General features: G+C 63.1%; 1 protein-coding gene across 3 annotated transcripts in view; it reads left to right on the top strand.

Annotated features, from left to right (window-relative positions):
• Nucleotides 1-10,663, top strand: part of CBFA2T3 (CBFA2/RUNX1 translocation partner 3) — a 98,689-nt gene that overhangs the window by 69,231 nt on the left and 18,795 nt on the right. For 2 of the 3 annotated variants that reach the window (XM_025371052.1, XM_025371054.1), the window contains exons 2-3: nucleotides 3,381-3,533; nucleotides 6,730-6,804. In XM_025371052.1, coding sequence (XP_025226837.1) covers nucleotides 3,381-3,533; nucleotides 6,730-6,804 — 228 coding nt within the window. The remainder of the gene's footprint in view (nucleotides 1-3,380; nucleotides 3,534-6,729; nucleotides 6,805-10,663) is intronic. The other variant, XM_025371053.1, reaches the window with a different exon arrangement.

The raw sequence follows: 10,663 nt of genomic DNA, 5'->3' as shown, positions 1-10,663 counted from the left end.
GTCCCTCCCGCACCGCCACCCCCCTCCTTCCCAGGTCCCTCCCGCACCCCCACCCCCCTCCTTCCCAGGTCCCTCCCGCACCCCCACCCCCCTCCTTCCCAGGTCCCTCATGCACCCCCACCGCCTTTCCTTCCCAAGTCCCTCCACAGGTCCTGGTCAACTCCCAGGCTGTTCTCTTGGTCACAAATGCTGTTCCTCTACCTCTCCCCACTCACCTCTCATCTTCTCTGAGGGTCCTTGTCACTTCCTGCTTTCTTGGGTGGAGTCTGCGCCAGGGGCAGCCCCAGGAGCAGGTCCCGGCCACAAGTTGCTCCATGAGCCGTGGCCTGGTTTTCTTGAGTGCCAGGCAGGGCGTGAGGACCTCCCCTTCCTCATCTGTCACCTGGCTTCCTCCACATGTACAGAGGAGGAGAGTGAGGCTCAGAGAGGGGAAGAGGCTCTCCCTAGGTCACACGGCCAGGAGCACTCAAACAGGATTCAACAGACACCCGTGAGGTCCCATCAGCTGCACAGCTGCCCCTGCACAACCCGGGGTGGAGCCTGGAGAACGGAGGGGAGGACACCACCAGCTCCCCAGCGTGTTCCTCAGGCATGGGGCCTCCTGCCCCTGCAGCCTCCATTCGACCTCAGGTTTGAATCCCAGACCTGCTGCCTGTTTTCAGTACCCCGGGCCCTAAAAGGAGGCGAGCATGTTGATGACAAGCAGGAACTTTGGAGTCCTGCAGAGCCCTGGCCCTGTGGGGGCAACACCAGGTCGTGGCTCAGATCCCGGCACGCGGCACACTCGCCGTGTGACCTTGGGTAGATGAATTCACCTCTCCGAGCCTGGTCCCTCCTGGTAAAATGGGCTGATGGTAGCATCGGCCGCAGAGAGTCTCCGTGAGGATGAATGATTCATCAGTATCTGTAGAGCACTGAGAAGAGGCTCCCTGCAGTGAGCCGCTATCCAAGTCTCTGAAGTAAAAGGACAGGCCCCTCTTCTGCCCAAAGGGAACCACACGAAGTCCCCGACTGCTCCGGGTGCCGGCAGGGTACTGTCTGTTCTGGCTTCGGGATCCAGAGTGTCGCGAGCACGCAGGTGGTGGCCATAAGCCCTTGTTGGATGATGGCTGTGGCAACTCCTTGCGCTGTGGCATGATGGCCCGGAGGTCTCCTGGCCACCCTCTCCACCTTAGGAAATGTGGCATGTCTGTCCATCATATGAGTGCCCGTCCAGCGCCCGGTGCCAGCTCCTCAGTGGGGCTCTCTGCATCCATTTCTGTTTTATTCGAGTATCGTGGCTCAAATGTAGCCGCCTCTGTGGGAGGGCTTTGGAAAGTCCAGACAGGGCGTCCCCAGTGTCCTGGACCCGTGTCCCCAGAGCCAGCCTGGCGTTTGAAGCTCTCGGCCCCATCCCTGCCTGCTCCCTTCTGGGTGTGCCCAACCCACGCTGGCCCAAGGGCAGCCTGGTCTGGATGGGCTGCACCCCACAGGACGCCCCGCCACGTTCGCCTTCTTTGGATGTCACCAGGGACTGGCCACCAGCCCTGCAGCCAGGCGGTGTTGACGGCCCCCACAGCTGTGGCCGCACGTGTGCCCAGCCATCAGCCTCCTGACAGGCGGGTGGCCAGGAGGGGCAGGGCGCCCTGCGGGAGGGAGGCCAGCGGCTGTGCGGAGGGGACAGCAGGTGCCGCGAGGCCTGGGTGGCTGTTTACTGGCTGCTTCCTCCCCCACCATTCCGCACAGCAGACAGGGGGCTGCTCCACTCCTGCCTGGAGCACCAGGGGCTGATTAGAGCCCAGGCGCTGCGGCCCTGAGATGTTGGGCAGGACCTCAGCACCTCTGAACTTCTCTGCTCTTCTGTGAAAGGGGCAGGCGGCGAGAGGATCAGGCGAGGTTGGCACTGTATTTGGCACGTGATAACTGCAGAAGTTATTTATCCGTCATCTTCCAGAGACCGCGTGGCCCTGGCCCCGGCTGGATCTCTCCGTCTGACAGTGGGGCTGGGACCCCGGGAATGGGGAACGGGCAGAAGCAGGGGTAGCGCCCACGGTTCACTAATAAAATGACAGACACCAGCCCCCAACTGTGGCCTCACCTGCTTCATGCCCCGGGCCGTGGGCAAGACCCACAAGTGTTAGCAGGAAGAGGCTGCAGGGCAGTCCAGGTTTTAGCAGGTAGAGGATGCCCTCCTTGCTGCTCTAAGCCGCTGAGGCCCCCGAAGTCTCAGCCACAGATCCCAGGTCTTTCTGCCTTGCCTTGGCACTGGCTGACCTTGACTTAAGATGAATGGGGAGGCCCAGGGGCTTACATCCGCACCCCCTGCAGAAAATGCTGCAGACGGGGTGCTGGCTTGGCCTCCTGGTGTCTCGGGCAGGTCTGTGCTGCAGGCCCTTCAGTTAACCTGGAAGCCTTGTCTGCAGGCCCTGCTCTCTGGATGGTGCAGAGGGGCTCAGTGACCACCAGTCCTGCCCACCAGTGCCTTGAGCATTTTCCCACCCTCCCCGCACACAGCTGGCCCTGGGCAGAGCTACTCAGACTTCAGGGAGCCTCAGACCACGAGAGAAGCTTGTTCAGCTGCAGGTTCTGATTAATCAAGTGTCCTGGCATTACCACCTGCCAGTGGGCGGCGCTCAGCGTGCCCAGGCCTCGGCCATCCCGAAATCAACGCTTCCTCTGCCTGCTGGTGGCCGTGCTCAGCGTGGCCAGGCCTCAGCCATCCTGAAGTCAACGCCACCTCTGTCTTGGCTGTCCTATGAATCACCGGGGCAGAAGATGGTGAAAATGGAGGTTTTGCCGCCCTAGGTGGCCTGCCTGCCGGGCTTTCCCTGGGCATACACTGCCCGCCCTCCTGCCCCAGCCCAGGGAAGCCTGTTAGCATCGGAAAGTGGAAGAGACTCCTAGAACTATGGCGTCTGGGGCCCGGACCAGCAGCAGCCCCACCTGGGAACATGTTGGCAATGCAGGTTCTGGGTCCCAGCCTGACCTGCTGAATCAGAACTGGGGGGAGAGGCTGCGGTCTGTCTGAACACCCCCTGGGGGATGCTCATGGAGGCGGGAGCATGGCACCACTGCCTCAGGGCACTGCCCCCTCCTGGTCTGTAGAAGCCTCAAACCTGGAGTGGGGTGTGGCTCTCCCAGGGCCACCACACACCGAGGGCCCCAGCTCCAGCGTGGCTGGCCACCTGAGATGAGCTGGCCCAAGCCCATCCTCCGGCCTGGTTCCGCCCCCGAGATCACCTGCAGGTGGGACGTCAGCCACCTGTCAGGGCACCTGGGGCAGGCTGCCCCAGCGCTGGGCAGCCACTTGGTGGGGCCTTGGCTGGGAACCGTGGGGCTGTGGGCACCGGCCTCTGTACTTAGCCCGCTTCACCCACTCTCTCTTTCTCCTTTGGTTGCAGCCCCTGCGGACAGGAAGGCTAAGGCCTCAGCAATGCCGGACTCCCCAGCGGAGGTGAAGACGCAGCCCCGGTCCACACCCCCCAGCATGCCGCCCCCACCACCTGCCGCGTCCCAGGGGGCCACACGCCCCCCCTCCTTCACGCCACACACACGTAAGTAGCCCCCACCTGGCAGCCGAGGGCCAGGTGTTTCAGGGGAGCCCCTCGTGTTGTATGAAATTCCGAGCTTCCTGCCCAGAGCCGGTGGGCACCTGCTGTGAGCCCTGAGTGTGAGGAGCTCACGTGGCATGGCCCAGAGCCCAAGCTTGGCAGGTTCAAATCCCAGCTTCCCTGCTTCCCACTGTGTAGCTCTGGGCCAGGTCCTTGCCCTCCAGGGGCTTGGGCTTCCTCTTCTGCGGTGCAAGTCCTCCCAGGGCTGTGGTGGGGCCAGGTGAGCCCACACAGGCCCTCACCAGGGCCAGCCGTGGGCCTTGGGTCAAAGCCGGCCGCTGTGCCTCAGGCTTCCTGCTTCATCTGGCAGGCCCAGGGATGCCAGGCTCATCCAGAGGGAATGTGGAACTCGGATAGAGTCAGGGGCTTCCCCAGGGTCACACAGCAGGTCACCTGTGTACAGGCCCCCTGGAGAGACCGCAGGAGCGGCTTTGGCCTTGGAGGGGCTCGGCAGGAGCTCGGCAGCCCGGCTGAGCACGGGGGCCACGGTGGGGGCCCCAGCACAGGAGGCCAGAAGGGCGGGACCTCGAGAAGCTCCCAGGCCTCATCTTGCTGGCCCTGGGCAAGGGGTTGGCCATGCTTGGCGCACAGAGCCGCTGAGGGTGGGCCCTGGGGGACTGTGGGGCAGCGAGCAGCCAGTTCTCATCGCAGTCAACCCCGAGGCTTGGCTTTGAGGACAGAATTGGTGCTCTGTGGCCCAGTTGCTGGGCCGGCGGGGTGGGCAGCGTCCCTGCCCCTCAAGGCCGGGGACTCAGGAGTGCATCTCAGTGTCTGCAGGGGTGGAGACTCCGTGTACCCCTGTCACGTTCAGAGGCCAGAAAGCTCTGAAACTCAAATGAAGCCCCTCTCTGTGGGAGGAGCCTGAGACTTCTGTCGCGCTGGCCCCGGGTCCCCCACAGGCCAGGAAGAGCTGCTTCCTCAGTCCCTTTGTGTCACGACTGTCCACAGAGCACCAGGCGGCTATGGGCCAGGCCTGGCTCCCTCCCTGGCTCTGCCCCTGGGGCTGGGGGTCTGCTCCGCCGAGGGCTTTGGCCGTCATCTCCCCTGCATCTGGAAAGAGCACTGGCTGTGGGCTCAGGCAGCAGACTTGCGGCCCTGTGTGTGGGATGCTGGCTCCGAGTCAGCCTCCTGACTTGGTTGGGGAATGGGGTGACCCAGCAATGGGGTGCCCCCAGGTGTGCTGCCCAGAGGCAGGTACAGCTGGAAATGTGCCCAGCACTCAGTAGGAGCCAAACAGCCTAACACCTATTCCCTGCACCCACAGGGCCTCCACGTGTCATGGAGCCCATACTGGGGGCCAGCCCTGCCTCCGACAGTCGGGATGCCACACTCACGATTCTGCAGGTCCTAGAGGATGGCAGGCCCAGCATGCAGGTCTTGGCTCTGCAGCGCTGGCCACAGTTTCCAGTGAGAGGTTGGCTGGCCTTTTTCTCACATGTGCTTGTCACACGGCGATGTGGCTGGGCTGGGATCACCCTTCCCTCTCTTCCGGAAGAGCCCTCCCGTCTGGTACGAACCACAGGCCGTCTCTTTCCACCAGGCAGCTTGCGACCACACCGAGCCTGCATAGGTAGAGAGGGGAGACCACTGGTGTGTTGAATTCGCAGCACACCCCAGCCCGGGGGGAGGAAATGCTCAGGACGGACCACAGGAGACCTGGCCATGGGTGCAGTGCCTAAAACGCCCAGTCCACAACCCTCAGGCCCCAGTGTCAGGGACAAACGCCGTGGGCTGAGCCTGGTTCCCCAGACCCTCAAGGGTGCGTCTCCCTGACCTGCTCCTCCCCGGGCACCAGCAGCCTCTGCTTCGAAGGTGCTGGTCTGGGGACCTGATGCTCCCGGCTGGGGGTGGGGTGGGATCAGCGGAGCCTCAGGCTGTGCTTCCGGAGACCTGGGAACACTTGTGAGGGCAGCCGGCATGCCTGGGGCTGGGGTCCTTCCTGCCCCCTCCGCTCTCAGCACACCTTGGGGTCAGGTTTCTGGGGTGAGGTCCCAGCTGGTTTAAGGAGCGTGAAGGTTATGCAAGAGAGAAGCAGGTGCTTTTTCTTTTCTAAGCCGATGCTTCAGTCCCACCGGGCTGTCAGGAGCATCAGTCTGAGGCTCTGGCTGCCCCTGAGGTGGCCTCAGATTCATCCCCTAATCCACACAATTCCCTGAGAGCCAGGTGGTTGGCTGCACCCCTGCCCCTGGCTGGTGGGTGTCCTTGAGGGGCCACAGCTGGGTGGCAGAGCCCTGCCGGGAGGCTCCTCCCCGGGGACTGGCCTCTGAGCCAAGCTGATGGGAGACTGAGCTTGAACGGAGACTTGAGGGCTGAAGTTTTTCTTGCCCAGTGACTGCCCTGGGCACAAATTCATCTTGGAGTTGAAGCTGCGGTGCTGCTGCGGGGGTGGGGGGGAGGGGGGAGGACTATAACGAGCAGGGACCCAGACCAAGCTCCTCTAAAGCTGGGAGGACTCTTAAAGGGCTTTACCCTGCCCTTGATTACCCCCATGACAGAGAACTCACTACCTCTTTACAGAGCTCCAGCCTGTCTTCCTGTGGGCTTCGCCGCTAACTTCAGCTCGGACAAATTCAATCTTTCTTCATTTATGTAGCAGAGATGGGGACTCCCTACATCACCCAGGCTGGTCTTGACCTCCTGGGCTCAAGCTCTCCTCCCACTCCAGCCTCCCGAGGTGCTGGGATTACAGGCGTGAGCCACCGCGCCCGGCCAAATCTTTCTTCCTGTTTGGTGCTTCCTCCTCCAGCGCTGACCCAGGGCTTTGTTTGAGACGCCAAGTCTCAGATCACTTTTAGGACACGCAGCTTCGGCCCAGGCCCCTGAGGATGGTGCTGATGGGGTCACAGGTGCCTTCTGGGAAGAGGATGTTGAAAACGAGGGGCCCCACCCCTGCTCATAGAGAAGCCTTGGTTCTTGTAGACTCTGGAACGGTCCTGTCAAAAATGGCCCTTAGGGATCATCCACTCTCAGAGAAGGAAACTGAGGCCCAGAGAGCGGAGTGGCCTGGCCCCCGGTGGTGACGAGCCCCATCCAGAAAATCGCTCTGTGAAGCAGGAAAAGGCGGCTGCGGGCGCCCCTGAGGGCGGAGTCTCCTGCCCACGCCCCTCCTGACAGCGTGTTCTTCTTATTTTGCTTACAGATCGAGAGGACGGGCCTGCGACGCTGCCCCACGGCCGTTTTCATGGCTGCTTAAAATGGTCTATGGTCTGTCTCTGTAAGTAAAATAACAAAAACCGCAGGCCTCCCGGGAGGTCTTCACCGCAGCACCCTCTGTGGGCCCAGCGCTGCTGCCCTGGGGGTGCTCGGCACTCCTCCGCGGCCTCCACACCCTCAGCATTGCCTCTGTCGTGTTGGTCCTGCCTCCTTCGGGAGAAGAGGGCGCAGGAGGGCAGAGCCGCAGAATCCCTGCATCCCACAGACCCTCCGCTCCAAGCTGTGGGGCTTCAGGCAGGAGCAGGGCCTCTCTGAGCTTTCCTTCCCCAGCAGCAAAACGTGGCCAGTGGGACTGACTGTGAATGCCCAGGGAAGGGGCGTGACACTGTCCCTGGCAGGTCTGGAGCTCAGCCACGTCTGCTAGGGCAGACCCCACCTACCTGGAGTCCCAGCTGCACCTCTTCCTGCCAGGGTGACCTTGACCAGGTGCCACACCCCGTGCCTCAGTTTCCCCACCTGTAAAATGGAAGTCATCATGGGCCCTGGTGCCAGGGGTGGTCTCCAGGAGCCGTGAGATGGTGGGGCCGGGCACACGCTGGGCGCTCAGCAGACTTGAGTCTCCAGCAGACGTTTGCGTCGACGGGCGTGGCCCATGGCAGGCATTCAGGGAGCACGGGCTCTTACCAGGCAGTGTTTAGAGTTTCTCTCAGCCGGTGAGTGCAGTCATGCTTGAGCCCATCAGACAGACTCCGGTCCATCACTACCAGCCAGCCTGGCAGTACGGCCCAGGTGTGGCTGCCGCGTCACTCCCAGCTCTAAGAATGAGGGTGGCAGAACAACTGTGCGTTGTTTCTGTTGCACGGGGCTGTCCTTGTCACAGCCGTTATTCTGTGATGGGCCTGGCCGTGCACCCACGCCTGGCATGGAGCTCCAGGACAGTGGCTGTTGTCACCCACTGTGTGATCTTATGGATGGCAAAGATGGTGAATCCCAGCCCTGGAGCCCCCACAACAAGGAGCAGGGGTGACAGGAGGGGCTGCCTTAGGGCGCCTCTGTCCCATTTGACCCCCCCACCAAGGCTCTGAGGCTGGGGGAGCCGCGGGGGTGCTCGTGTGTGCCCCCAAACCTCAGCTGGGGACACGTGTGCAGTCTAACTTAGTAACACACCTGTTGCGGGAATGAAAGCACTTGTGCCGGGGTTATTTTCGGCGTCTCTTTAGCTGCTGAGACTGCCCGGCAGCGCGGGAGGGAGTGCGCGGGCAGGCGAGGGCGAGCAGGCCGCTGGAAGGATCGGGCACCCAGGGCAAGGCTGGTAAGCGCACCTAAGGGAGGGCCAGGCCCAAGCCGGCCGGGGCGGTGGGCAGGGGCCCTGGTGTGCACCGTGGCAGTCTGAGAAGCCACTGGAAGGTCCACAGTCCTGGTGACAGTCCTGTGTGTCCTGGAGAAACCAGCCTCCCACTGTGGTGAGGTCTCCCATGGTGACGGGCCATCTCCTGGCCTGGCTGGGTGACCGCAAGTGGCTATCTTCAGTCTTGACGGGGTGTGTGTGTGTGTCAGAGTCCACCGTGTGGCCAGTTGGAGCTCACCAGTGAGAGGGAAACTCAGCAGCGTGGTGGGGTCCTCCGGACAGAACCTCGGAGAGCGAGAGACCAGGGGCTCAGTGCATCCTGCCTCAGTGTCCACTGTCCCCCCGGAGGAGGGAAAGCCCCAGAACACAGTCCCATTATCGGTGCCACGCACTCCAGAGGGCCAGTGCATCCATCCTGAGCCCAGGAAGGCACTGCTGAGATCATTCAAGCCAGGGGCACAGACAGGCTACCCCCTACACAGGCCGCCCCTGGTTGAGGGGAGCGCCACCCAGAACGTCGTGTGGAGGTTCCCGGCCCCAGCAGCAGAGGTGTCTCAGTTCTGCAGCCAGCCCATCGGAACGGCCGAGGCCACGCGTGCACTCCAGGTTTTGTGCCATGTCTGACCTTCAGTTAGCGGTTTCCAGTAGGTGTGGGGACCATTTACTGCCAACGGCCTCACACAACACCCAAACCATAGAACCAGTCAGGATGGAGCCACCCCCGGGGGGCTGACCTGGGCAGCGAAGGAGAGGCCAGGGAAGCCCGGGTCTGGCCTGAGTGACTCCAGCTGGGGACACATGGTACAAAGGAGGTCACTGCCACGCTGTCCCTTGGTCCCTGGAGCCCCACTTGGAACTCCAGGACGGGCTGGGAGCCATTTGCAAATGAAGAAACTGAGGCTAGGCGCCGAGTCTGACTCACAGGGCACATCTGGGCCTGGCGGCCGGGTCCTCGCTCCTAACCAGGGCAGCTTCCCCCAGCCCTTGAAGGCAGGGCTGTGTCTGTCTGGACATCCTTACCACGCTGGTGTGTCTGAGGGCCTCTGCGGCGCCCCCTGCCCTTCTGGCCTCCTCCCGCAGACCCTGCAGTGGGTATCTGTGAGGCCCAGGCTGGAGCGAGAGCAGAGTGAGCACTGGGCCCCAGGGAAGGCCGTCATTGTGGGCACATCTGTTCCGCCTTCTCCACCAAGAACATCCTGAGCACAGGGCCGGCATCACCCCATCCCGCTGTGCCCAGCGCTGGCTGCTCGGTGTGTGGGACCTGCTGGGGACGCGAGGCGGTCTCGGGGAGCCGCGCTGCCCTGCTGAGTGTCTTCAGTGCCTCGGCGCCCGTCTGCCGCGTGGGATGTGTGTGATGCCCGTGCAGCCTGTGTGTGCGCAGGTGCACAGCCCAGCCCGGGCCACAGCACAGCTCCCTGACCCGGGAGGCGCCTCGCAGGTGCCACTAGGCCGCGGTCGGGAAGGTGAGAGCCTCAGGCGGCTTCTGGGAAGGTGGAGTGGAGGAAGCTGATGGCGGCCACCTAAGGGTTACTGGAGGGACACTTAGAGAGGGTCTGACCCCTCAGAAGGGCCTCGGTGGAGGTATGGCTGGTCAGTCAACCTCGGGAGGGTGTGGCCGGGCCCAGCCAGGGCCACAGCTGTGGGGACGCAGCCCAGGAAGGGGGCCCGGCATGTGGACCCCCACGTCCCATGTTCCCTCCCATCCAGGCAGAGTCCACAGCACTCAGCAGGGTCACCTCCCAGGGCCAGGTTAGGATGGGCAGGGCTGGCCTGATCTGAGGGGTACACCAAGACCCGCCACTATCCAGGGCACATGAAGTAAACAGCAGGTGCCTACCGGCTTCCCAGGAGGAGCCGCTGCACCAGCCCAGCCCAGGGGCGTCTCCATCCCGGAGAAAGGGTTTTCCTCTCCTCCTCGGCACACACAGGCCCCGCCAGGCCTCAGCCACAGGCGTGAGCACACGGCTGGAGCCTCGGAGGAATTCGGCCCCGAGGGAGCAGGTGGCTTGAGCTGCCCCCACCCCCAGACCCACACTCTCAGCAAGGGCGAGGGGTGGGCTCCCTGGAGAGGGGCACTCAGGGCCACAGTGGAGCAAGAGAGACGTGCGTGAACGTCATAGCCGTGCGTGCGTGTGTGCATGTGTGTACGTGTGTGCATGTGCATACATGTGTGCACATGTGTACGTGTGTGTGCATGCGTGTAAGGGCAGTGGGGGGTGAGTGGAGGCAGGGAAATGGAGGAGTTGGTACCCTGTGTAGGGAGCGTGTCCTTGTGCAGGAGGCGGGAGCCAGCCGTGAGTGTGTGCGGGGTTTCGGTCCCCCTGACAGCAGGAGCTGGCCAGGACTTCAGGCCTCCCAGAGGCATCCAGTCCCCCTCCCATCAGCAAGGGACTCGGGAGCCCTGTGACCTCTGACCTGTCTGCAGAGCCTGGAGGTCGCCCCTCAGGCTCCTGAGGCCAAGGGCACAGGATGCAGGTGTCCCGGGCACAGGAGGGCCACCCTGGCCTCCTTGCAAGAGGCTTGGCCTTAGCTCTGTCACCTGAGAAAAGGGGTGAGGCCCAGCCCTGGGACT

The sequence above is a fragment of the Theropithecus gelada genome, chromosome 20 (assembly GCF_003255815.1).
Source record: "Theropithecus gelada isolate Dixy chromosome 20, Tgel_1.0, whole genome shotgun sequence".
NCBI classification, from domain to species: Eukaryota; Metazoa; Chordata; class Mammalia; order Primates; family Cercopithecidae; genus Theropithecus; species Theropithecus gelada.
This window is presented reverse-complemented; position numbering and strand designations above follow the sequence as displayed.